The sequence below is a fragment of the Rhinolophus ferrumequinum genome, chromosome 18 (genome assembly GCF_004115265.2).
Source record: "Rhinolophus ferrumequinum isolate MPI-CBG mRhiFer1 chromosome 18, mRhiFer1_v1.p, whole genome shotgun sequence".
Classification (NCBI taxonomy): domain Eukaryota; kingdom Metazoa; phylum Chordata; class Mammalia; order Chiroptera; family Rhinolophidae; genus Rhinolophus; species Rhinolophus ferrumequinum.
Genome location: NC_046301.1, coordinates 49,465,026 through 49,492,591, shown reverse-complemented (window position 1 = coordinate 49,492,591; position 27,566 = coordinate 49,465,026). Strand labels below are relative to the sequence as shown.

General features: G+C 48.2%; 1 protein-coding gene, 1 non-coding gene and 1 pseudogene across 3 annotated transcripts; 1 reads left to right on the top strand and 2 right to left on the bottom strand.

Moving 5' to 3' along the window:
• The first annotated feature begins 16 nt into the window (after positions 1-16).
• AKAP8L (A-kinase anchoring protein 8 like) lies at positions 17-27,546 on the top strand. 2 transcript variants are annotated; one of them, XM_033133958.1, is made up of 15 exons: positions 17-142; positions 4,934-5,008; positions 8,916-8,948; positions 9,233-9,290; positions 9,393-9,473; positions 11,335-11,788; positions 11,881-11,977; positions 12,057-12,127; positions 12,455-12,518; positions 13,412-13,520; positions 14,970-15,111; positions 15,421-15,526; positions 15,728-15,858; positions 26,951-27,046; positions 27,170-27,487. In XM_033133958.1, exons 1-15 carry the CDS (start codon positions 130-132, stop codon positions 27,485-27,487), a joined length of 1,848 nt encoding a protein of 615 aa, XP_032989849.1. In that variant the 5' UTR covers positions 17-129. The 2 variants fall into 2 exon arrangements, with proteins under 2 accessions (XP_032989849.1, XP_032989848.1); XM_033133957.1 differs by having other exon boundaries at positions 9,233-9,473; positions 27,170-27,546.
• LOC117037832 (60S ribosomal protein L27-like) lies at positions 18,946-20,446 on the bottom strand (annotated as a pseudogene).
• Positions 18,953-19,026, bottom strand: TRNAI-AAU (transfer RNA isoleucine (anticodon AAU)). Its single transcript has one exon. It is a non-coding gene; the product is annotated as a tRNA-Ile (tRNA).
• Positions 27,547-27,566: the final 20 nt, after the last annotated feature.

Below are 27,566 nucleotides of genomic sequence, written 5' to 3'. Positions count from 1 at the left end.
CGAGCCAATGCGGTCGGGAGGCGGGGCTCGGTTGTGTGTAGAAAGGGCCCGGGGGATTGTGGCAGCTATCGCAGCGTCGGACGAACGGAGCAGCTACCGGAGTCCACGGGTGCAGTGTTCGCTGCTGCCATGAGCTACACAGGTGGGCTCGGCGGGGTTAGGGATAGAGCTCCGGGTGGGGAGTAATAGGGGCGTGCCCGGGCCGCGCCCGGCTCACCCGCGCCTTCACCGGGGCCTGGACACTGTCCTCTGTTGCGGTCACAAAATGGCGCCGCGGGCCGGTGGCCTCAGGTTCGCGCCCCTCGGCTCCTCAGTGCTCTGTGCTTGCACACTCGTGTCACGGCCACCCGAGATCTTGGCTTCTGTCGCTGGTGTCCGCGGGCCCCGCCCTCGGCGCTCGGCGTCTCTCCTCCCAACACCTCCACCCCGGCCTGGCCTCCTCGGACGCCTCAGGTGCCTTTTTCTCAGGTCTCGGCTCTTACGGTCAGCCGGCGGGTTCGCCTGCCGTCGCCTTGACGGCACCCTCCCCCGCTCTGTGTCCCTGCAAGATGCCGCAGCTCCCCTCGCCCAGTGCCTGACCCCCGGGCTGGGAGATGCGCCAGGCCCCAGGGCGAGGAGTAAATATTTGGAGGGTTTGTGTCGAGCGGGGCACCTTGGGCCCTGAGGGGCTGAGCCTCAGCCTTGTGAGGAATAGCTGGGCTTCCATGGTAATTCGTTCACCATCTGTCAAATTCATCGTGTCAGGGGCTGAATAGACGCTGGAATACTGGCAAGAATTCTTCAAGCAGTTTATAGGCCAGGGCAGACCACAGTAGGCAAGCAAATGAATCTGGGATATATTGTGGGGTGGTCAGTACCCCAAGGGGGTTGTTGTATTACATGGGGTGGTTGGAGCTCTCTAAAGAGGTGATATTCAAGGAGAGACGGGAATAGAGTAAGAGAGTTAAGGATATCTGGCTCAGGGAGCCCTTGACCTAAAAGCCCAGGGGCAGGAGCTGCCTGGCACCTTGGAAAATCTTCCAGGGAGACCAGTGAGACTTGAACAAAGGGGGGCGAGGGGGATGAGTTCAGAGAGGCATGCCTGGGATGTGTTTGGGTGATTGTAAAGATCCCTGGATGAATTGGACTGCTGTGTTTGCCTTGGCAGTGACCAATGAGGCTGCTCTGTCAGGAGCCATAGAGGAGGCCTCCCTCTTTGATGAGGGTATTAGGCTGAACTTGTGTGGTTGCCTGGTAACCCACATTCTCCTGAAAGTGTTTGGGACTGAGAATGGAACCTGAGACTCTGGGGCTCCTATTGGCTGCTTTATGTTGGCCTAGGCAAAGAGGTGGTGCCAGGCTTTGCTCCTCTGGCTCCCACATCCGGAGCTTGGCAAGAACCCCAGTTTTTCAAGCAACCATCCTTTAGACTAGTGGTTTTCAACCTGGGCAGTTCTGCTTCTCAGGGGACATTTGGCAATGTTTGGAGACATTTTTGGTTGTCACATCTGGTTGGGTGGGGTTCTCCTGTCATCCGGTGGATGGAGGTCAGGAATGCTGCTGAACATCCTACAGTGCACAAGACAGGCCCCCACCACAAAGAATTATCGGGCTCAGAAATAAATCAGTAGTACCGAGATTAGGCTACCCCCTGCCCTAACCTTTCTGTAACTTTCCTGGTTCAAGAGGAAAGTCAGTAGGGCTGTTACTGGCATCTCTGGAATTGAGATATAATCCTTCTTACCAAGTCTTATTGAGAATTGGAAGACAGTTCTGTGGTTTTTAGGGGCAAGATTACTGAAGAAACCAGAAGATGAATGGTTGGGTTCTGTGGGGTAACTTAATAATGGAGCATTCATATTTATAGACAAGAAAACTGAGTTAGAGGTCACTAATGGCTGAGTCTGAATTTCAACTCCAGATCCTGTAGGCTGTCATTCTGGGTTTGAATGGGCCCCGAGGTAGCCAAACTAATGAGGTAATGATTAGTTTTCCCTTGGTCTTGATCAACTGGAAACCACAGTAGCTTTAGAAAGCCTTTCCTTTTTAAGAAGCAGACCACTAAAGTCAAAGGCATTTTAAGTCACATCTCAGACAACTATTTTGCCTTTAAGGAGAAGTTCTGGAGGCTGTGAAGCAAATGTTACCATTACTCGTAGTAGGTGATGAAAATAATCTATCTTTCTGATAACTTGTCCAGCTTTTGAACCTCGTTAGTTTGTATGTACTTAGGAAAGGAGTCTCCATCCCTGGCACTAAGGGGAAAGATGATCCAGTGGAAATACTGGACAGAAAAATCCAGAATTAGGCCTTCAAACAAAGGTCTGAAATGCTACCCATCTTTTTATAGGAATGTTTACTGCCTCCCGGTTTCTGTGAGTTAGGAACACACAAGTGGTTTTAGCTGGACGGTTCCGGCTTGGGATCTCTCATGAGGTTACAGTTTGCATGTTATTCGGACTGTAGTCATCTGTAGGATTGACTGGACCTGAAGGACCCACCTCCAAGGTGGCGCAGACTTACATGAGCGGTCGGTTGATGCGGTTGTTGGCTCCTCACCACATGGACCTCTCCACAGGCCTGCTAGAGGGTCCTCGCAACGTGATTGCTAGTTTCTCCCAGAGTAAACGATCTGAGAGAGAACAAAGGGGAAGCCTCGGAAGTCACACTCAATCATTTCTACAATCTCTTATTGGTTACACTGGCTACCTCTATCAGTTTGGGAAGGGACAACGTAATGTCAGGAGGCAAGAAGCATTACAGGCCATCTTGCAGGCTGGTGACTACCAGATAGTATCCCCTTTCAGAAAAAGAAGGAAAAGAATAAAACTGAGAAGCTTGGTGTATTTTTGTGGGGAAAAGATGGCAGAGAGGCTGGCCAAGAGGGAGGGGCTGTGATGCGTAGTTATCCTAAATCCATGGTCTGACCTTTAGCTTTATAGGACCGGAATTTTGCTTATTTTCTTTTTTTCACTCAGAGCTGATCAGGCTGGTAAATCAAACCGAGAAGAAAACGCTTCATGAACCCAACCAGAAAGCCTTTACTCACAATTGGAGCGTAACTGGCTACAGAAGGCCCTGCCCTGCAGATATTTGTGGAGCAGAATGTGAATGTGGGGAGAACGAGCAGGGTGCCATTGAGCTCGGAAGGTTGGACGGATTGTCTTTCCTTTTTCCCAGAGAAGAAAGAACCAGGGCCCCCCTCCCCTGAATAGACAGAGCTTTTGCTCTGCAGCTTTTATTCTGTGTTCCACGATGTTTTCTTGTCAGCGTGTGGTAGGTTCCAGTTGCAGCTGCAGTATTTACAAACCATGTTACTTAAAGTCTGGGCCCATTTTGCTGTCGATTACTGAACACGTAGTTTCTAGAGGCTAGTTGAACAATCAGTGGAGAAAGGTGTTAGGGTACTTTTTTACACTGCGAGGCTTCCTCATGGATGAACCATCTGAAGAATGCTTTCAGTGTTTCTTGTGGACAGTTAATCATCAATGCTTAGAATTTAGGCATCTCTGGAAGGGACTGGGTCCCTGGAGGGAATCCATTTGAATTTGCCCTTTGTAAATAGGGAGGGTGAAGAAGGTTGGGTTTGTATACTTTCGGCTTTCTCCTTCCCCGACGCCTCTTCTCATTTCTCTCCTCTGGGAATTAAAGATGAAGCGTGGCTCCACTGATCCTTGTTTGAAACTGTTGGAGCTGGGTGTGTTTTGGAATTCTGGCTTGAAAGGAGGAGATTCCACAGCACCCGTACCGGGATCGAGGCCAGCACCTGCTAATTATTAGTAAATGCATTATGTCTGTACCAAGGGAGGTAAAGAAAGACTGTAATTGTCTTCAAGAGGTCCGTTTTGCCCCCAGATGAGTGTTGTACCACATTTGAGGAGAGCACTTGGTTTGCAGACCTCTTTGGACTATGGAATTGCAGGGTCAGGGATCTTGGCCCTGGCCCCTTTGTTGACTGTGGTGAGGATGGAATGAAATAATGCAGGTAAAGCTCCTAGCACCGGCAGTGGAAACACTTGTTCAGTGTTGGCTGCGGTTGCTGTCATCTTTTGCTGTGGTTTTAAGAGATGAACTAGAGACTGTCAACAAAAAGATGAATGCCCACCTAGGGGAAGGCACTTGGTGTGTGCGTCTGTGGTAAAGAAGTTACTGGAGGCACTGGCTTTCATTTTTAGGGCATGAGTTGACTCTGATGGGACTAGGCAAATACGACCTCTGACAGCGTCTGTCAGAATTTTAGTGCTATGGGTCAATCGTTAAAAACCATTTTTAAATGTAGGTTTAAAGAAGTGTTAGGGTTCATCATAGTCTGTTACAACCGGCATTTAAGAGCAGTAGTTCCTGATAGAGGTTCAAGTTTTCCTTTCTTGGTACTAACTCATTTTCAGTTGAGAAATAGCTTGAGAGTTGAGAAAATAGGAAATAATACCTGTATGTTGTATATAATATTTATTCCATGTAAATATGCTGACCCAAGTAATTACGTTTAAGAGGTACTTGAATACATACGTTTTAATGGGAAAACTGAAAAATACAAAGCAGTTTGGGTTTTAGATTTGGGGGAAGAAAAGGGGTATTGTCTTAACATTGTTCAAAAGTAACCCTATCTTTATTTGAATTGGAGGTGGCTCACCTCCAATATATCAGTGATTTGATATAAGTATTTCCCTCATTTAACTGAATGATAATTTGAGTACTCATTGATCAAAATATGTTACTGGTTTTAAGTATTTGAAAATTTTTATCCAGTTCTTCTGGTGTAGCAAGTTAAACATAGCCTGCCCTTCCATTGGTTAATAGATTCTGGGGGTGTAATTAAAGTGTTCAGAATCTAGAGTGTTTGGTGGCTTTCCAGTGAGGTGAGGGCTTGCCCGCCAGTCTACATAAACGGTAGTCTTAGGTCATCATCATGTGGCTTGTTTGGGGAAATTAACCACTCTGTGCATTTGTTTAGGCTTTGTCCAGGGATCTGAAACCACTTTGCAGTCAACGTACTCAGACACCAGCGCTCAGCCCACCTGTGATTATGGTAAGTGTGGGCCCGTGGGAATCAGAGCACCAGTGAGTGGTCTTCCTTCTAGTGGCAGAGCAGTCTGGTGTCTTCTTGCCTTTGGCATTGCTGTCACCCTGTCTTACTTTTCTAAATCAAACATGTACAAAATGGTGTGGTGGGCTGTTAAAGTAGCCGGTACTCTCGTTGGAGGCAATCATGGGAGAGATGTCTGTGTTTTTGAGCAAGCTGGAGTTCTTGGGGCCGGAAATTGGTTCCTTTAGCACTTTACCATTTTGTTAGAAGCCTGTGACAAAGGTCTGGCTTCAGAAACTCTTATTGAGGGCCTGGGAAGGAGAGTGGCCAATCAAAGTACCAAGGATTGATCAGAGCAGAAACCAAATGGTTAACGTAGCCCCAGGGTAGTGCACAGACAGGCAGCGCTAGAGAGACTGCCTGTCTGAATGTCGCAGGCTTTTAGAGATGTCAGCCTATCTCAAGCCACGCAGCTCCTCGCATGTAGGGTTGAGGGAAAGTCTCTGATTGATTTCTCAAGTGTGGATAGTCTTACACTAAATCTAATTCAGTATGACCCCAATGGGGTCATACATATTGTGTCGGCGTGCTTTGGCGGGCGTCACTGCTAATAAAGCTGGTATTTCCATGGTCTGTGACCCTCTTTGGAATTAATAAGGATAATGCGTTAGTTGCTGAGATGGGTAATTTGTTTTACTACCAAGGTCTGGGGAAAGACTGGACCTGCATGTGACATTCCCTTAGAAATTACTGAGTAAATGGACATAAGTAGACTCCTGGAAGTATTAGCAGCTTGTCCCTGTGGGAGAGGGAGACTTAGAATGTTTTGAAATTGGGGCAGCCGAGTGGCTCAGGTGGTTGGAGCGCTGTGCTCGTAACACCGAGGTTGCTGGTTCGATTTCCACATGGGCCAGTGAGCTGCACCCTCCACAACTAGACTGAGAACAACGGCTTGACTCGGAGTTGTGTGGGGGAGGGGGTAAAAAAACATGTTTTGAAATTGAGTAGAGGTATCAGGTATTTCATAAGTGAGGAGAAACTTGATTTGCATGGCTTCCCTCTCCTGCCCTCCCTGCCTCATTCCTTTTAATCAAATGTAACAAATTGCAAGTCTTTTTTGAATTATTTTCCCTCTGGTTTACATATTCTGGGTCCAAGCATCAGATATGCCATTTGCAAATATTTTCTCCTAGACTGTGGCTTATCTCTTTATTCTTTTGTCAGTCAGTGTCTTTTGAAGAACACAAGTTCTTCATTTTGATGAATTCCAATTTACCAGTCTTAATAGATTGTGATTTTGGAGTTGTGTCTAAGAAATTTATGTCTAACCCAAGGTCACTAAGATTTTCTTCTAAGTTTTCTTTTAGGGGCTTCATAGTTTTTACATTTTACATTTATTTTGTGATCCATTTTGTGTTGATATTTCTACAAGGTGTGCAGTATATAAGTCAAGATTTTTTTTCGCCTTTGTTGAAAATCAATTGAACATACATGTGTGGGTCTGTTACTGGGCTGTAATTCTGTTCCATTGACTTAACGTGTCTAAATTTTCTCCAGTACCACACTTTCTTGATTACTATGTAGTGGGTCTTGAAATCAGTTAATGTGAGTCCTCCAGGTTTGTTCTTTTTCCAGAATTGACTTGGATAGTCTAGTTCCTTTGCTTTTGCATATAAATTTTAGAATCAGTTTGTCCATTTCCATAAAAATTCCTGCTGAGATTTTGAGTAGGATGGCCTTGAAACTATAGATTAGTTTGAGGGAATTCACATCTTAACAATATTAAGTCTTCCAATCCATAATACTCCATTTATTTAGATCTTTGATTTCTTTCATTAATATTTTGTAGTTTCAAACAGAGATCCTATTTTGTTATACTTACACTTCAGTATTTATGTAGACAATCATGTTGTGAAAGAATAGGGACAATTGTGGTTTTCCTTCTGGCTTAAACTGCAAGAAAAATATAATAACATTTAAATAACATGTTGAAAAACCATCAACATGCCTATCTTAGGTGATTGAATAATTTATAGGTGGATAGAATTGTGTATCCTGCTTTATTTTGCTTACTGTTAGAAGCATTTCTTTGTGCTACATAAAGCTTAATAGATTCTCTTTTGATGCCTCCATGAGATAGTTCACTGAGTATTTATTTTTGCTCTGTAAGTATTGCTTACTATGACCATCTCCTTTTCTTGTGTTTGTTTCTTTTCTTTTTTTAAAAGAAATTGTATTAAAAATTCCCTTTGTCAGCCATGGTCTCACCTTTTCTGGGGATGGACGTGAGTTTGGATGTTCTTTTGGAAGGGGCAGGTCTTAGGAGCCCCCAAATGCCATAGTATAGACAAAGGCTTCCCTTGAAGGGACCCAGCTGGGGAGCCCATCAGGGAGTCTGGGTTGCTCCGAGCATGGCAAATAGCACATAGGGAGTGCTTGTCTGAGCCTGTCATAGTAGCCAGTGCCCACTCCTGCTTCCTTCCCTTGTGCTTCCTTGCTGTTCTGCTGGGCCCTCAGCAGTTGAACCTCAGGGCACCATATTCTAGCCTCACAAGCAGAGCCCAGATGGGTCTGCCTTTGCCTCCCAGTCCTTTTGAGTAGTGTCCACTGACCCTCGTGCAAGCAGCCACATGGCCAGGCCCTTGTTAGCTGCCAGGGCTAAGTGTGCATTATTCCTTGTGTGACTCTGCCAGCCTCTCTTCTTGTGCGCCACTCGTTATGTGATTCCCTCCTCCTGGCTGTCTTGCTGCTCACTGGGTAGTGGTGTCTCTCCTTTCACATGCAGTGCTCCGGGCCTGAGTAGTGGCCAGACCTGCCAGCCTCTGCGCTGTTTGCTCCTGATGATAGTTGCTGACTAAACGAATGAATGAGAAGCCTCTGCTTTGCTTTCCCCAAATGAAGAGGAGTTTTGCTTTGTGAGCTACGGGCGTAGTTCATTCTTGCGCCCGTGTTCATTCATTGTAGTGGTCATTAAAGTCCCTCGCGGGTTTTTGATACCTGCCATTCTGTTTGTGTGCCGGATTGAGGAGAACCTCGGCCTGCTCCCTGTTCTCCCTGGTTCACCTCCTCATTGTGTGCACTCTTGCTCCTCTGTGGCTGGATTCTGCCGTGTATCATCCTCCCGGCTCACGCAGCTCTGGTCCTGCCCTGGGATGAGCACGGGCTGTTTGCAGGGCAGAGAGAACCGGGAGTAGGAGATGCTTCTGGGCTCCCACCAGGAAGGTGGTCTCCTGTTCTCATGGGCTCTCCTGGGGAGGAAGTGTGTCTGCTTGACTCACTTAACTCTGCATTTCTTCACTTTTCAGTGGCTGTGTGTTCCTGAAGGAATGAAATTTTCTCATGTGCTCTTTCAACTCCAGAGCATATTAATTTATAATCCAGAGTTGTGTCTTGTCCTTCCTTCTGCTGATGTCCAGCACAACTCACACAATTCAAGGGCTTGGTGACCCTTCCTGTTAAAGCAGACATTTGCGAGACTAGGGTGGTCAGTTTCTCTGCTCCAGAGGGCTTTATTGGGCGAGTTGAGTGACACGTCTTCAGAGTAGATGAGGGTTCTGTGCTGAGCTTCTTGTACAGCAGAGTCTGTGTGAGGCTCTTATGGGATTGGGGGTAATCTTCTAATTTTGGCTCTTCAGGGGAGGAGTACAGGAGCCAAATTCCTTAGCTCTCGAGGATCTTGTGAAGGGGAGGTTCCTCGAATAGTAGACGGTCCAAGCCACAGAAGGTGGAGCGCCAGGGCAGCAAGTGGCCTGGACCATTTACATGGTGCTCGCAAGCTCCAGGTTTCTCAGCTCTGGGCAGGTTCAGTTTCCTGCAGCCAGTCAGATACTGGGAGTCATTGTCTTCATTTGTGCTTGAATTAAACTCCCGTAAGCAGTTATAGATGTAATTACCCTTTTACTTTTTGTAGGATATGGAACTTGGAACTCTGGGGCAAACAGAGGCAAGTATGATTCTCATGATTGCTCCCCTCTCCCTTGGTGTTGAGCTGATGTGTTTCTGCCACTGTCCAGTTTGGCCCTGGGTTTTGGGGTGATTACCTTTAGGGGCTCTGGGCCGGCTACTCATCCACACAGCGCCTCATCAGGAGAACTAGGGCCCACCCAACCTCGGGTGGCTAGGGTCCCCAATTTGTTTCTGTGATAGAAAACGTCCTTGTGTCTCTCTCTCTGTCTCTGCCTCTCTTCTCCCTGCCCCCGCCATCTCTACCTGTATCTCTCATTGCAGGCTACGAGAACTATGGTTATGGCTACGGCTATGGCCAGGATAACACCACCAACTATGGGTACGGTATGGCCACTTCAAACTCTTGGGAAATGCCTAGCTCTGACACAAATGCAAACTCTAGTGCTGCAGGTAGCGCCAGTGCCGATTCCGTTTTGTCCAGAATTAACCAGCGCTTAGATATGGTGCCGCACTTGGAAACAGACATGATACAAGGAAGTGTGTACGGCTCAGGTGGAGAAAGGTGAGTGGGTACCTGCCTGGGGGCTGAGGCGCGGCGGGGCACCTCCCACCTCCTGCCTGCTGGCTTCTCCCTCTGAATCATCTTCCTGTCTGTTTTCTCCCTCCTTGCTCTGTTGCTGGGACTCTCAGAGACTCTGCTGGGGTCTAGTGCGCGTCCTTTCTCGGACTTTTGTCCCCCCTCATTCCATGGCCTAACGGCCAGCCTCTCCCCCGGCTTGTAGGGGGAAGAACAAGCCCAGACTGGGCTGGCTTCCTTGGACCCTCCAAATGCCTCTTAGGAGCAGAGTGTTAAGTGGCCCTTCCCTCTGGAGACAGCCATTTGGAGTTCGCACGAGACTTGGCATCCTGCCCGCTGTCAGGGCAGGACAGGTTGGGTTGAGTGTGCAGAGTGGGATGAGCCTTTGGGGCTGATCACAATGGTCTGGGCTATCTCCACATAAGGGACAGGTCCTGCCCTGGGACACTTCCTGGCTGCTCTTCAGTGCCTGGCAAATGTGCGCCTGTTGAGCCTCGGAAGTGCCCTGTGAAGAACTGTCGCCATCCTCTTTCTGCAGATGGGGAACATGAGGCGCAGGCGGGTCACACCCTTGCCTGAAGGCGCCCAGGAGTAAGTGGTGGAGCTGGACCTAGCACCCAAACCTGCCCTGCTCCCTAGCCTCACGTTGTAGGTGTTTGTTGTGGTCTCAACTGGTGCGGGGCCCAGGAGGTCCTGTGCCCTAGCAAGAGGCTTCAGTGAGAGGGGCACGTGGATTTCTAACGCAGAGTGGCCTAATGGGGGAGAGTAGAGAGAAGGGGCCTGGCCAGGCACTGGTAGGGTCAGGTGAGACCCCAGGGCCACTGGGAAGCAGAGGGTGCCAGGGTGCTATGGGCTCCGTAGCAAACAAAAAGTGTGAGGGGAACCCCCAGAAACACTCCCTGCCCTCGTTCCTGGCAGGTACAGTGCTTGGAACTAAGGCTGCCAAAGGCAAGGAGGGGCTTGGCTCTTGTCTCTGTGGCCATTTGGACCCGTACTACTGCATATGTACCATCGTGCCACATCCTGGAGCCGGGGAGCACTGGTGAGGGATGGCGTGGCAACTGGGTAGCGCTGGCTGCTTCCTGTGCCCGTGAGACGAGTGGGCTCTGGGCCTGGGGGGCTGTGGACTGCAGGCAGCCACAGTTAGCACCGCTCTCTGTGCTGCACTGTCTCCCTGCGGGAGGCTGCTCTGCCTTCCCTGTTGCTCTATAGGGTCTGATGCCCTATCCTGGGCTCCAGGTTGAGGTGCCAGAGCACTTTTTCTAGCCCCTGGGCAAGCTCGCGGTATCTTTCCTGGGAAACACTCCCCATTTTGTCCCCCTTCTCCTCTTGGGTAGTGAGGGATTTTGGAGGGTTTAGAGGTTCCCCCAGCCATGAGGGATGAGACCTGCACAGATTTCTCATGGGTGTTATCAGCCCATTGGACAGGCATTCGTGTGCTGGAGGATGCTGGGGTGCTCGGCTCTGCCCCCTCCCCACTTCCCTGCACGCCCCAGGAAGCATCTTTGGGCACTGTGGCTACCACAGACACGTGTACATGTTTCCAAAGGACTAAGGGCTATGCGATGTCTCTGCCCCTGAGACCTGCTCCATCCCAGTTGTCCTTAGGGTCCCCAGGCAGGTGAGTGGCAGCACAGTCTTGGGGACATCCACTGACGGGCCCTTCCTACTTCTAGCACTCTGCTCCTGAGGGGCCTCTTAATTGGCATTTCTGAACATTGAGCCTCTCAGGCAAGGGGCACAGGTGCTGGAGCAGGGCTTTCTGTCCCCAGGACGGGGAGGTTTGGGGACGGCCAGGACGATAGGGCCTGAGGCCTTCCCTGATTCTGGCCACCTCACTTTGCAGATACGATTCCTATGAGGCCTGTGACTCGAGGGCCGTCCTGAGTGAGCGTGACCTTTACCGGTCGGGCTATGACTACGGCGAACTTGACCCTGAGATGGAAATGGCCTATGAGGGCCAGTATGATGCCTACCGAGAGCAGTTTCGCATGCGTGGCGGCGACACCTTTGGCCCACGGGCTCAGGGCTGGGCCCGGGATGCCCGGAGTGGCCGGCCAATGGCGTCAGGCTATGGGCGCATGTGGGAAGACCCCATGGGGGCCCGGGGCCAGTGCATGCCTGGTGCCTCCCGGCTGCCCTCCCTCTTCTCCCAGAACATCATCCCCGAGTACGGCATGTTCCAGGGCGTGCGTGGCGGGGGCGCCTTCCCAGGCGGCTCCCGCTTCGGCTTCGGCTTTGGCAATGGCATGAAGCAGATGAGGCGGACCTGGAAGACCTGGACCACAGCGGACTTCCGGGTGAGTGGGGCAGGCCTCCCGCTGGCCCCTGGCTGGCCGGAGCAAGGGGCCTGCGCTCACCCACCCTGACCGGGCTCCCTCTTCCCACCCAGACCAAGAAGAAGAAGAGAAAGCAGAGTGGTAGTGCTGACGAGCCCGATAGCAAAGCCTTCCGGACCGACTGCTCAGACAATAGTGACTCGGACAATGGTGAGCCAGGGCACTGGCCACTCCCCTGCCTCCTGCCCCCTGGGGCTGCTGGGCTGAGCCGGCTCCTCTCACCTTCCAGATGAGGGCACCGAGGGGGAAGCTGCAGAGGGCGCTGAAAGTGCAGACGCTGTGGAAAAGGGTTCCAGAGCAGTAAGTGGCCCCGACCCCGCATGCTCTGTCTGCAGGGGTGCCGGTGAAGAGCAGGGTGCCTGAGCCCCTGTGCCACAGAGCTGGGCTCTCGCAGAGGCCATCGGCTGGCCGGAGGCAGCCCTGCACTCATGCATGACCCGCCTACAGACGGGGGAGCTATGGGAGAGGGAGTCAGGCTGGGGCAGGCTGCCCTGCCAGAGGCAGTCTGAGCCCTTTGTGCAAGGGCTCTTGGGAGGATGTGAGGCGCCTGGCCCATAGCAGAGCCATTAATAAACAATTGCACGTGCTTTGACACTTTAACGTTATACTTTTGAAATCGTGTCTTAGGAAGGAGACGATGAAGAGGGAAAAGAGGAGGAAAAAGAAGACAGCAAAGAGGACACAGACAAGGGTGAGTCTTCTGAGTGGCCTGGGTGCGGGGGTGGCTCTTCCAGGCGCTCATTGTGGGAGAGGTCCAGCTGAAGGCAGGGTTGTGGCAGCTTGGGCTCTCCCTTGCAGTGCTGGGTATGTGCTGGCAGGAGGTTCCTCTTCCACTGTCCCCTTCTCGCTCTTGCCCTGTTCTTCCAGGCAGAGGCTATGGGTGGCAATGGCCCCTGCCTAGAACATGGGTTTTGACTTTAGGTGGGGCAACAAGCAGAGTGTGGGGGAACCCCAGGTACATCCTGCCCTTGGTCCCTCAGTAACATACAGTCCGAGTCTCAGTGGCTGGTGTCCAAGCTGGGACCCTTGGTGCAGGTTTTACGGCTCTGGTTTGCGTGTCCTCTCCCTTAGCGCCTCTCCAGCCCCTGTGTTGGGAGCCCGTGTCCCCCCACCTGAGTGATGAGCGCCAGCAGGTACCTGACAGTAAATCGAGCCTCAGCCCACTATTGCCGCGGTGCCCGGTGAGGGGTGGGCAGGGCCATGTGAGCTTTGGGGTCTTTGCCCCTGGGAGCTGCACTCAGGCCCCAGCTGTAGCCTCCCTGCATCCCACCGCCCAGCCCCTTTGAACTTGTGCCACCAAGACAGCCTCTTTGCCTTCCAGCCTCTCCGTGGCCCACTCTGCAGAATGTGGGTGTCCTGGAGAATGGTGGGGTCAGCGGGTGTTCTCCCCTCTTGAGGGCCTCGGCCACAACTGTTTCCTGTTCAGCCCAGGATACTCGTCTGCTCGTGGCCAGATGCTTTGCTCAGACAGCTGCTCTCAGAATGGACCCCTTGGACTAGACGGCGGGTGCTCTAGCCAGAGGCCCCAGGCCTTCCCTGACCTTGTGGAGTCAAGCTGGTGATTGTACCCCTCTGTTCCCATAGGGTCCCTGAGCGCCCAGGATGAGAGTGGCCAGGCTAAGCGCAAGTTACAGGCAGGCAAGAAGAGTCAGGACAAGCAGAAGAAGCGGCAGCGAGACCGCATGGTGGAAAGGTAACCAGCTTCCCTCCACCCCTTTGCCTGCCTCGCAGTGGGGCTGCCAACAGGAGAGCAGGGCCATAGCTCTGCCGCCTCACCACCCTCTGGCCTCCCTTGGGAGCCACCACCTGCTCGGCCGTGCATGGACCCTGCTTCCCGCCAGGCCCAGCTCCCAAGGCCTGACTCGTCCCTTGTCCCTCTGCGGCCGCCTGGCGACCGCTGGCGTCTTTGGCCTAAGACCCAACACTGCTCGGCACCGTTGCCCAGAAGTTCCGGCGCTCAGTCACTCGGTGCACGAGCTCCGAGATGCACTGGGGGCCTGATGCCCCTGCGGGAGGGGGCCAGCTCATCAGAGACTCAAGGTCCAAGGCGCCTGTGCCACCCCAGCTAGCTGCCAAGAGGCCACCGTCATGCCCAGGAGAGATGGCAGCACCTGTGGGCTGTGGCAGCCTTGGGCCTGCCCTCTGCCCTGCCCGCCGGCCCTGTCAGGCCGGCCCTATCTGCGGCTGAGTCCTTCACGCCCCTTGGTCGGGTCTGTCTGCCCTCAGGGCTCCCGCACTGGCGCTTGCCTCCTCCTCCTCCGCCTCAGACTCTTGCTCTTGCTGGACCTTCCTCAGCCTCGCCGGCGCCCGGCCCCTGGGCTCTCCAGACAAAGCTGACCCCGTGGCCCAGATAAGGACGTCCGGCAGAGGTAGGGACCCGCCCCGAGGCCTCGGTGGCGGCTGGCCTCCTCCGCCCCTTGCCACGGCGGCCTGCTCCGGCCCAGGCCCCAGACCCCGGGCTTCTGCTGTGGACACCAGGCCCAGACAGAGCACCTCGCTCAGGTGACTCCAGGCTGCCCTCTGGCAGGCCGGGCGGGCGCCCTCCTTCCAGCTCAGACTGGTCTCTTCTCGGAAGAGGAAGATGAGGCAGCAGGTGCCCAGGCCTGCTTGTCTCCCATCCCTCCCAACACCACCCCCAAGCACTCTGAGCAGAGGATGGGCTGGGCCTTTCGGTCCCCCAGGCCCCAGAAGGAAGATGGCAGCACCTTTTCGGGCCCTGCCTCGGGACTGCGTACTCCACTCTGCACCTCAGGGCCACCTGGCTCACGCCAGGGCATCCTTCCTTCCGGTCCCCAGCTGGGCCAAGTGCACAAGCTCCTGCCCAGCCTTGGTAGAGAGGTCCTCCGGCAACCTTCCAGCGACTCTGCCTGTTGCAGCAGCAGCTGCCTCAGGCTTCAGCCTCCTGCCTGTGGGAAGGAAGAGCTCCTTCCCTGTCCCCTACGTTGCAGTAACTGCAGTCTGCAGACTTTCTGTCCCTTTCTACTCCCGACCCCACTGGTCCCAGCCTGTCCCCCTGCTGGGACTGCACTTCAGAGGCCCATGAGCAAGGCCTGTTTCAGGGCTTGCAGCTGGGTTGGGTGAGGCGGCAGCACTGTTTTGTGGGACCCTTGAAGCTCCAGCCCCTCGTTTCTCTCCTGGGCAGGATCCAGTTTGTGTGTTCTCTCTGCAAATACCGGACCTTCTATGAGGATGAGATGACCAGCCACCTCGATAGCAAGTTCCACAAAGAGCACTTTAAGTATGTAGGCACCAAGCTCCCGAAGCAGACGGCTGACTTTCTGCAGGTGAGCCTTGGAGCAGCACAGCTGCTCCCTGCTTCTCAGACCCCTTAGGACAAACTTTTATCAACGTTTTTCACCAAGGGCCATATGCGGTAAAATACACAAACAGCCGGGCCACTCACTCCTGGTGAAGTACGTATTGCCTCACCTGGTTTATTTAAGTAAACTAAAGATATTTTTGGAATTTTCTGTGGGCCTATTAAAAATGGATTGCGGGCCGCAGTTGGCCCACGGGCCGCAGTTTGGACACCCCTGCCTTAGGAAATAGAGCAGCTCACACAAACCTCGGTCTCTCCTTGGGATTTCTGGCAGGAGTATGTCACCAACAAGACCAAGAAGACAGAGGAGCTCCGGAAAACCGTGGAAGACCTTGATGGTCTGATCCAGCAGCTCTACAGAGACCAGGATCTGACGCAAGGTGAGGAGCTTCCGTCCCCCTGCCGCCCTGCCCTCCTGGTCACGACACCCTGCTTCCTCCAGGGAGGGCCCATGACAGCAGCCTCAGACCCACATGGAAGTGGCAGGGTGAAGTGTGGAGCTAGTTTGGTGTCTTTCCCAAACTCCCGAGTCTGTCTCAGGCACCTGGGACCAGCGGCAACTCCCTCCTACTTCCCTACAGAAATTGCCATGGAGCATTTCGTGAAGAAGGTGGAGGCAGCCCACTGCGCGGCCTGTGACCTCTTCATTCCCATGCAGTTCGGGATCATCCAGAAGCACCTCAAAACCATGGATCACAACCGGAACCGCAGGGTGAGTGGCCACCAGTGCCCTTCCACCATCCTGTGGGGAGGGCCTGGATTTATATGCCTCCTGGTGAGGGGTGCGGGGGTGTGGGGGACAGGCAGATATGGACATTTCCAGCCCAGTGCAGTCAGTGTAGCTGCAGAGAGAGGGACAGGAAACGGGGACTCTGCCTGGGAGAGGATGGCCCTTAAGGAGCAGCGGGCTGTGGGAAGTGGGCCCCTCCGTGTGCACAGGGGCCAGTAGCCCAATTCAGTTCAGAAACCAAATGGAGAAGCATACGGGTCATGTGCTGCTAGCGGGGGTGCTGAGGGGTCTGGGCTTGCTCCTGTAGGCAGCACAGTTGGTAAGTGGGGGACTAACAGCATTAGAGCTGCTGTTAGAGACCTCAGGCACCTGGTGTGGGAGGGATTCGGCCGTGCAGGGCTGCCGCAGTATCCGGACGAGTGTGCCTCCGCCCTGGGAATGAAGAGAAGGGCCGGAGAGAAGAGCTGCTTAAGGAAGCGGACGGGAGGTCGGCGTGAGGGAGTGACCAGGAGTCTGCGATCCCGCCGATTTCTGGCTTGAGTACCTGGTGGATAGTAGGGCTAAGGAAGGGAGGGTAGTGTACGGTACAGGGAAAGGATTGAGCTTGCTAAGAAATGGAACAAGCTTCTTATTTCCCAGCGGATCCCCCATGCCTAGCTCAGAAGCCAGAGCAGGCATGTTGTGGTTGCATGGATGACATGCCCCGTTGGAGGTGGCCGGTAGAGAGTGGCGTGCAGGGGCTGTGTAGCAGGGAGTGAGCTGAGGACCCGGTCTGCGCTAGAGAGAAGCTTGGCTGCTGTCACCCTAGAGGAGGCTGAAAGGATTTGTGAGCAGTAATAGCAGCAAAGGGGAGTGTAGGGAACAGCGTGTATCAACCTTTTCCCGTGCCCATCAAACTCATCTCTGGTCTTTTTCAGCGCAGTGCTTCTCGGCTGGGATGGGGTTGGGGGTCTGGCTTGGGTGGCTGAGGAGATTCAGGATTGGCGTATGCCACTGATCGTTGGGAAGATAAGGAAAACTTCCCTTGGCTTTGGCAGCAGAGAAGCTGTAGGGATCCTGCCAAGGCCAGGTTCTTGGGTTGGGAGCTAATAAGGGGCAGGGAGAAGGCAGATTGCAGGGGATGGGCAGCGGTTGGCAGTAACTTTTGGAAACTCGAGGTGAAGTGAGAGCGAAAGATAAACTCAAAATTGACCTTAAAATAAGTGAAAAGGACAAAGAAAGAAAAAGAGCCATAACAAACAGTATGATTACTTAGAAAGATACTTGAGAAGGCACCAGAAGTAGTTCATTCATGGAGATAGTTCGAATACAATTTAAATACTATGTGTTTTAAAATACTAGATTGTGGAAATTAGTGAAAAGCTTCTAATCATTATGATTTTTGGTAACAGCTTTATTGAGATATAATTCACATTCCATACAATTTACCCATTTAAGGTCTACAATGCAGTAGTTTTTAATATAGTCACAGTAATGCAGCCATCTCCACACTCAATCATAGAACATTTTCATCACCTCAAAGAGACCCATACCCTTTATCCATCACTCCCCAACCACCAGAGCTCCCCCAGCCTTAGGCAAACACTAATCTAATATCTGTCTCTATATTAGCTTATTCTGGGCATTTCATATCATAGCAATCCCATAAAATGTGGTCTTCTTCCACTTCGCCATAGTGTTTTCAGGTTGATGCACATTGTAGTGTGTATCTGAACTTTATTCCTTTGTATGGCCTAAAAATAGTCTCTGGTACGGATACATCACATTTGATTTGTCTTTTCATCGATTTGGGCATTTGGATGTTTTCCACCTTTTGGCTATTATGAATAATGTTGTTACTAACATTTGTGTGGACATGTTTTCATTTCTCTGGGGTATGTATCTAGGAATGAAATGTCTGAGTCAAATAGTGTAACTCTTCAACTTCTTGAAGAATTGCCAGACTGCTGCACCATTCTATATTCCTGCCAGCAATGTATGAGCGTTCTGATTTATCCACATCTCACCAACACTTGTTACTTGACTTTTTGATTCTAGCCGTGCTGGTGGGTGTGAAGTGGTATCAATTCTGTTTTTTATTTGCATTTCCCTGATAACTGACTAATGATGTTGAACGTCTTTTCATAGTGTTGTTGTTTTTAACCTTTGGTCTTCCTTGGAGTTGGAGATTCCTGTTCAGATCCTTTTTTTTCTGCATGTTTTTCTGCATCTGTTGAGATGATCATGTGGTTTTGTTTTTTATTGTATTGGTATGGTGTATTACATTAATTGATTTTGGGTGTTAAACCATCCTTGCATCCCTGGGATAAATACTGCTTGGTTATAGTATGCGATTCATTTTATATGATGTTGGATTGGGTTTGCTAGTATTTTGTCGAGAATTTTTCATCTGTATTCGTAAGAGATAATTGGTTAGTAGTTTTTGTTGATATCTTTACTTTGGGTATCAGCGTGATACTGGCTTTAAAGAATGAGTTCAGAAGTTTTTCCCTCCAATTCTGTTTTTTTAGAAGAGTAAAGAGTTGGTATTAATTCTTTAAGAGTTTGGTAGAATTGGCCTGTGAAGGCATCTGGACCTGGGCTGTTCTTTGTGGGTTGCCTTTTTTTTTTTTTTTTTGATTATTAATTCAATTTCTTTACTTGTTATTGGTCTATTTAGATTTTCTATTTCTTCTTGAGTCCGTTTCAGTAGTTTTTATCTTTTTAGAAATGTGTCCATTTCATCTAAGTTACCTAATTAATTTATTAGCATACATTTGTTTATAGTCCTTTTTATTTCTTTAAGGTCAGTAGTCCCTTTCTTTCATTTCTAGCAATTTGAACCTTCTTTTTTTTCTTGGTCAATCTTGCCAAAGGTTTGTTAATTTTGTTATCTTTAAAAAGAATACACTTTTGGTTTCATTGATTTCCCCCCACCCCTCCCTTTGGTTTTTCTCTTCTAGACTTCATTAATTTCCACTCTAATCTTTATTATTTCCTTTCTTCTGCTTGCCTTTAAGTTAAATTTGCTGTTCTTTTTCTAGGTCATTGGTTTGCAATCTTTTTTTTTTTTTTTTAAGGAGGGCACAGCTCACAGTGGCCCATGCGGGGATCGAACCAGCAACCTTGGTGTTATTAGCACCACACTCTAACCAACTGAGCTAACCAGCCACCCCTGCAATCTTCTTAATGTAGGCATTTATAGCTATCAGTTTTCCTCTGAATACTGCTTTCACTGTATACCATAATTTTTGGTATGTCCTCATTTTCATTCATCTCAAGTTATTTTCTAATTTCCGTCTGATTTTTTCTTAGACCCGTTAGTTGTTTATGAGTGTCATGTAATTTCCACAAATTTGTAAACTTCCCTAATTCCTTTCTATTACTGATTTCAAATTTTATTCTATGTGTTCAGAAAACATATGTTGTATTATTTCAGTCCGTTTTAATTTACTGAGGCTTGTTGTATGGCCTGGCATATGGTCTATCTTGGAGAATGTTCCCTGTACACTTGAGAAAAATGTATATTCTGCTGTTGTTGGGTGGAGTGTTCTGTATCTGTTATACCTATTGTTGTTCAAGCCTTTTATTTCCTTGTTGATCTTCTGCCAAGTTGTTCTATACATTAATGAAAGTGGGATATCGAAATCTCCAACTGTTATTGTTGAATGACCAACTGTTTCTGCCTTATTTCTGTCAATTTTTATTTTACGTATTTCAGTGCTCTGTTAGGTGCATCTATAATTGGGTCCTCCTGCTGGATTGGCCCTTTTATCATTATAAAATGTCCCTTTCAATCATAGTAACTTTTTTTGTTTTATATGCTATTTTGTTGGATATTTGTATACCCAGTTCAGCTTTGTTATGGTTGATGTTTGTATATCTTTTTCAATTCTTTTACTTTACATTTACTCATATCTTTGAATATATTGAATGTATAATAATATATGCTACGAACAGCATATAGTTTGATCTTGTTTTTTTTTTAAATCCAGTTTGACAATCTCTACCTTTTTACTGGATTATTAATCCATTCACACATCATGTTATAGATACTGTTGGATTTATCTCTGTTGTTCTTCTAGTCCCACTTTACCTCTTTCTTTCTTTATTTCCATTCATTCATTCATTTGATTTTTAATGACTGAAGCAAAAAAACATCTAAAACCACAGCTTCTTGAAGAACCGTTTGTTCTTGCTGGTCTTGTACCTCGCTTCGAACTTGACTGGCCTCCCGCTGGGTCTTGTCCACAGAGTACCTTGTGGGCATGAGGTGATTGCAGTTATAAACTTTCACAAAAGATTTCATCCTGGACCTCTTAGCAGTTTTCTTCTTGCCTATGACACATGTCACTTTTCGGGCATAGCAGTCAATTCCTGCCACCAAAGCATGGCTGTAGGGGCGGGCTGAGGTGCCATTATCAATATTCTTCATGGTGACTGCTTTGCATCTGGAGTAGCGTCTGGTCAGGACCAGCATCACCTTCCCAGGTTCAGAAACTTGCCCATTTCGACAGCAGCCACTCAGATTTACAGCAGAAAGGAAATAACCTCTCTTCCGCCTGCTTTCTTTTATACTATTAAATATTTTTTAGTGTAACATTATAATTTCTTTAATGATTTTTTAATACTACATTTTTGGGCATTATTTTCTTAGTGGTTTCTCTAAACCTTACCTTATACATACTAACTTCTCAAAATCTCCTTCAGATATAATAACTTAATTTCACTGAGATTAAGTTACTCCTCTGTAGCTCTCTCTGCATAGAAGGTTTTTGTGTTATTGTGATACAAAGTATTACATCCATACATGTTACAAATCCAGCAATATAATATAGTATAATTATCACTTTGTATAATTTTTTGTCTTTTAAGGAAGCTGACAGAAGAACAATTACATATTTCTAGTTTTTGTGATATTAGCCTTGTTATTTCTCCTTCCGGATTTCTTCATTTGGATTCTTCCTGTGGATTTCAGTTACCATCTGTAGTCACTTCCATATTAGCCCGATTCAGCTTTACTCACCCCCCCGTTCTTTGTCCTGTTATTGGCAAATACATTACATTTCTGTATGTTATAGGCCAAACAACATAATTACATACATATTGTTTTATACAACTGCTTTTTAAATCAGTTGAGAAGACAGGAAAAGAAATACGCATTTATAGCATAGTACCTTATAATTATATAATTACTTTTATTGTTCTTTCATGTGGATTCACATTACTGTCTGCTATCACTTGCTTTCATCTTGAATTTCCTCTGGTATTTCTTGTACAGTCTGCTAGCAGCAAATTCTCTCAGTTCTTGATTGCCATATGTCTTTATTTCACCTTCATTTTTAAAAAGATAGCTTGGTTGGGCATGGGATTCTTGGTTGACAGTTTTTTCTTTGAGCATTTTAAATATGTTATTCCACTGCCTTCTGGCCTCATTTCCCCTGAGAAGTCAGCTTTTAATCTTATTGGGGTTCCCTTTTAAAAAGTGATGATTCAGTTTTCTCTTGCTGCTTTTCAAGATTTTACCCTTGGTTTTGGCTTTGTGGATCTCTGCAGAGCTGGTCAGGCTGCCATACTGAAAGTCTGTCCTTGAATTCATTTTTAGGAAGCCTTTTTAACCTTAATTCCAAAAACCTGATAATGATAACACCAAACTGTAGATTAGTTTATTATTAAAGAATAAAAGTGCTAAGTAAAATATTATCAATCTAGTAGTGATTCAAATGTGAGATACATTTGTTTTTATGTATTTGGAGTTTGTTGAGCTTCTTGGATGTGTAAATTAAAAAGTTTTTCATCAGATTTGTGAAGTTTTTAGCCATTATTTCTTCAGACATTTTTTTCTGCTCCTTTCCCTTCTCTTCTTCTGGTGCTTCCATTATGCATAGTTGGGTCATTTAATGGTGTCCAAGGTTGTCAGTCTGGCTATTCATTTTTCTTCATTCTTTTTCTCTGTGTTTTTCATATTGTATGATCTCTGTCGATCTACAAATTCACTAATTCTTTCTTCTGCCAGTTCAAATCTACTGTTGAGCCCCTCTAGTGAAATTTTCATTTCTGTTGTATTTCTTAGCTCCAAGATTTTTATTTCTTTGTTATAATTTCTCTTTATTGATACCTCTATTTGATAAGACAGTGTCATCATGCCTTTTCCTTCTTCCTACCCCTCAAGTCTTATCATTGTATTTGCTTGTCTAGTGACTAGTCAAATTATCTTAGAGAAGTCTTTTTCTTCCTGACAATGTGAAGCCTCTGATACTAAGTCTTGGAGGAGACAGCCATGGGCAAGCGCACAGCCACCCTGTGGTGACAGTGGTTTTAACAGCACTGCCTTTCACTGGCTCTCTCCCAGACTACAACTCAGCTGTTAACCTCCACGAATTGTTGGCTGATGGCTCTGTTGTTTTCAATAATGCCTTGAGGCACTGAATTGCTCTTCAATCTGATCGAATTAAATTTGCCCTTCTTTACAGAGATTTTATTTTTAAGGTCATTTTTTGATGAGATTTATTCTGAACCCAGGGAGGTTCTTAGCTGTCTGTTTTACTGGTTCTCTCTGGTAATCTAGCTAGCCAATGGTTTAGTTTATATTGCTATCGCATCTACCCCTCTCATTTTAATTGCTTTTCTGCACACTCCGCTGTTTTGACAGAGCGCTTAGTCTTAAACTTCCAGGAACTCTTGCAAATGGAATAAGTTCCTTTGGGAAGAAATTTGAGAGCTCAGTGTTTTGAGGCCTTCTTTTCTCCCTGCACAAAATCTTTGAGCCTAGGCTTTGGAGCTTGGGGTGGGGACAATGGAGCACATCTCTCTGAGTGACCCTGCTGCTTTAGAAGAGATGGGTGGGGAGGCAGTAGTAACCTATGGTCTTCTTGGTTTGGTTTGCCTCTCCCCACATAGAACCTCTGCTTTATGAAGAAGCCAGTATTTTCAGCATGCCATGCCCAAGGTCAAGCCACCATTCTATGAGTGGGGGCTCGATAGAAGAGGGGAGTCCCCATCTCTCAGAAGAACTGTGCCCAGAACTTAACCTCGGCAGCACGAAACTAGATGTTGGCAAGATAGAGCCCTCAACTGTGATGAGCTGGGACGAGAGGAGGCCTGTGTTCTTAGCAGCACCGTCTATAGGGGAGTTTCCATCGCTCCGAGCTGCAAGGCAGGGAAGCAACAGATCATGTTTTAAGCATTACAACTCACACTCTTTTTACTGAGTTTTAGTAGCTTTTCCTTACTAAATATTTCTTCGTTTGCTGTATGTCCTTAGGACAATTTCCAGAGAGTTTAAAATAGTCGTTCGTTTGTTTTTTAATAGTTTTCATCCATTTCACTAGGGAGCAGGTCCACAGAGCTGCTCAGGCTACCATGCTGGAAGTCTCTCCTCGAATTTGTTTTTAGGAAGCCTTGTGTTTTGTTTTGTTTTTTTTCTTTTATTGGGTACTTCCAGGACTTTTCCAAGTCAAGTTGTTCTTTCAGTCTTAGTTGTGGAGGGCGTAACTCAGCTCCAGGTCCAATTGTCGTTGTTAGTTGCAAGGGGCGCAGCCCACCATCCCGTGCGGGAGTCGAACTGGCAACCTTGTGGTTGAGAGTCTGCGCTCCAACCAACTGAGCCATCTGGCCACCTGGGAGCTGAGTGGCAGCTCATTGACTTCATTCTAATTGCGGAGGGCACAGCCCGCTGGCCCATATGGGAATCGAACTGGTAGGCCCGTTGCCCAGAGCTCGTACTCTAACCAACTGAGCCACCCATCTGCCCCCTTTAAAAAGCCTTTTTAACTTTAATTCCAAAAATCTGATAAAGATGCAACTGTAGATTCGTTTACTATTAAAGAATAAAAGTGCTAGTAATGATCAGTCTAGTAGTGATTTCAAATGTGTGGTACACTGTAAAAGTTTGCTTCTGGAATACATGGATGTTTCAATAAGAAATAAACAACATTATCAGTATAAAATACTGGAAATGAATGCATATGCAAATAATATGATTGTATTCTTAGAAAAGCTGAATGATTCCAGCAAAACGTTCTTAGAATTCATGGAATTTGGTAAGGAGGTTGGGATTCAAGATAACATAGCAAAAGTACTAGTTTTTCTCCACTCTGGTAATAACCAATTAGAAACATAAATGGGGGAGAAAGTCTATATGCAGAATAACCATAAAATGTATGAAATAACTAGGAATGTAGATTTAAGAAAGTTATGGGATCTTAAACTTCAAAGACATGAAACAAGACCTCAATGAATGGAGGAACATACTGTGTTCTTAGGTGGGAGAATTAATAGCAAAACAAAACGAAAAACAGTTCTCCCCACATTGATGTAGACAGTGCAATTGCAGTCAAAATCTGAGGGAGGGGGCGGGCCGAAATTACTTTAAAGTTTTATTGTAGAGGTAAGTCTAACAATAGCCAAGAAAATGATACAAAAAGCAGTAGTGATTTCAGGGCCTTGCTTTAAAAGTAGATATAATTTATTGTAAAGCCAGTGCAATTAAAATGTAAAAAGTGATATTGGTACAGTAGGAAAACTGGAATCAGAATAAAGTCTAGTGAAAGATGCCAATATGTTTTGGAACTTCGTATTTGTCAAAGTCAGTATGGGTCCCTTATCTGAAACCCTGGGGCCAGATGTTTTTGAATTAATTTTAGGATTTCAGAGCAGCCATATGTTACGATTGATCACTGATGTCCCCAGTAGGATCTGGGAAAGTGCCTTATAGTTGAACCATCAGTAAATCTTTAAGCAACTTCTATAAGTAGGATAAATAAAGATAGTACACAAACAATGTCAGCTCATGTTTTGCCACCAAATGAGTTTTATGGGAAAACTTTTCCTTTTCGATTTGTTTTGTAGATAAGGGCATGTGGACTTCTTTTCAGTTCAGTGAGGGAAACTGGTTTGTCTTACAAATTTCTGGAAAGGAAAGTTGGCTTCTACCTCAGACCATGTATTTAAATTCCAAAAATCTCAAATGTAAAAAAAGAACAAAATTTAGATTATTATTTGTTTACCTTGATGTTAAAGGAAGCCTTCCCCAGCAAGTGGGGAAACCCAGAGGCCATGGAGGTGATGGCCACATAGAAACACTGGGCAGGTGGCCCAGTGTGCACTATCAGAGCACTAGGATTTGCTGGTGGGCAGGGACATGCCATGGGACACAGCAAAAAGATTCCACATTGGTAACATCTGATACCGAGGGGGAGGCAGGGAACAAGTACCTTGTAATACAGGTGGAGGAAGCATGGCTCATAACTTTTTTGCAGAGGTACTCACCTTTTGGGGAACTTGTTAGAATTAAAAGCACCAGCGTAGAAGTATTTAAGTTTATTCTGGTGGTGTTTGGTTATTACAACGAAAATGTAGACACTATATAAATGTGCCTCCATTTGGAAACACTCTGTATGTCCATCTGTGCTCCTCCAGGGAGAAGGATAGTGTGTTGGCAAGTGAGGAGTTGGGGCGGAACCGTCTCCAGTAGGATCCTTAATTGTGCACCTTTAACTTGTTTCCTGTTGAGCATGAGGTCTATTAATATTTTCTCCAAGTGGTAGAGAAAAATGTGTAAAGAAAAAAGGGTGAAGGTTGGGAAAGGGAGTAGAAACAGCAAGTGAGGTGGCTTTTTGAACTGTGGTGTAAAGATTTGTCTGGGGTTCAGTAGGGGTCTTGGAGGTTGGTCTCCCCCCAACAAAAGTGGCTTTATTGTTTCCTTTCTGCTAGGCTTTATACAGGCATATTACCTTCGTAATGACAAAAGTGAAATTTGCCTGTACTCTCACCACTGAGGAAATCACCTGCCATGTGGGTGTAAGTCCTAGAGAAAAGGCTCTGGCAGTTATATAGACTATCATATATCTTTATTATCGTGCAAGGGGAGAGATGAGCCTTATTTTAAGGATTGCATGGTATTCTTTGGAATGTATGATCTATTTAACTACTTCTCTACTGAAGAACATTTAGGTGCTTTCCAGTTTTTCCCTACTGTGACCACTGTACATACACATTTCCAGTTCTTAAACTTAGGATAGATTCCAGGACGGAATTACTCAAATTTTTAGGTTGTTTTTTTCCCCTTCTTCTGTCTCCCCTCACCGCCTCCCCACCCCACTCCGGTTCAATCCAGTGTTTCTCAGTCTAGTTGTGTAGGACACAGCTCCCTGGCCCATGCTGGTATTGTGAGCCTTGTGCTCCCCCCGCTGAGGCAGTCGTTCGCCAGTCGTCCCTCGGCCGCTCACAGCAGCTCAGGGCAGCTCTTGAAGACTGCCAGCCGCTCATGGCAGCGCACAGTAGCCCACGGCAGCACACAGCAGCCCACTGCAGCTCACGCCAAACTCGCTGCTCACCACAGCCCAGCTTCAGGGAGAGCTGTTGTTCACAATCTTAGCTGTAGAGGGCGCAGCTCACTGGCCCATGTGGGAATTGAACCTGCAAACCTCTGCTTTAGGAGCACAGCGCTCCAACCACCTGAGCCACTGGGCTGGCCCCAAATTTTTAGTCTTGATATGATCCAGCAAACTGCTTTCCAGAAAATGTAACAATTGAACCTCTTGCCAGCAGGGTAGAAGTGCCGTTTTTCAACCTTGCCACTTGGGAGTAATTCTTCATCCTGGGAATCCTATGCATTAAGAGAATGTGTATCACTGAAATATACTGTTTGACTTTTGTATTTCTGCTTTTATCTCCTCCCTGTTAATCCTAAAGAGTTGTGTGCTTATTAGGGCAGCTGGCTCCTTGTTATGAATTGCACATTTGGCTTTTAGTAGGTTTTTTCATCTGTTTGCTCATTGCAAGTTTTTATAGGAGTAAATCAGATTTCCGCAATAAGCTGTAAAGATATGTCTTTAACCAGTTAAGTATGGTGCGGAAGGACACAGCATTTGAGCAGTGATAAAATCAGGTTGTGGCTCCATGCTTATAAGGTGGCCCCACGCTTGTACCCAAGGTACACTACCTTACGGACCTACACAATCTAGTTGAGTGGGGGTGGAGGTGGAGGGCGAGGTGTGCGTGTTCGGTGCGGCAGGGCCCCGCCAATATGGCAGGGTAGGGGTTCTTTTGGTGCCCAGAGCACCGTCTCCAGCCCCGCCTGCCCTGCCCGCAGCTCATGATGGAGCAGTCCAAGAAGTCCTCGCTCATGGTGGCCCGCAGCATCCTCAACAACAAACTCATCAGCAAGAAGCTGGAGCGCTACCTGAAGGTGAGGCAGAGGCTCCTGGCCCGTTTCCTTGGGGAGGCCGGTGCCTTGGGCCGTCCAGACCGGTTTTTGCCCCTCAGCCCCGGGGATCTGCCCTCCTTTCAGCATCCTCGCCCCTTTCTGCAGGGCGAGAACCCTTTCACTGACAGCCCCGAGGAGGAGAAGGAACAGGAGGAGGGCGAGGGCGGCGCCCTAGAAGAGGGGGCGCTGGTCGAAGCGGCAGGGGGCGCGGAGGGTGCCGAGGGCGCACCAGCGCAACCCCCTGTTCCCCCGGAGCCGGCCCCTGTGGATGCGTCTCCACCGCCGCCGCCGCCTCCCCCCGAGGAAGACGAGGAGGCTGTGCCCCTGCTGGGCGGGGCATTGGAGCGCCAGATCCGCGGCATCCCGGGCCTCGACGTGGAGGCCGACGACGAGGAGGAGGAGGGCGGCGGGGGCGCCCCATGACTCGGGTCCGCGCGGCCTAGTCTGGAAGTCGAGTCTAATAAAGTTATTCCCATTCCACCTCCTGGCTTTTTCGTCCGTG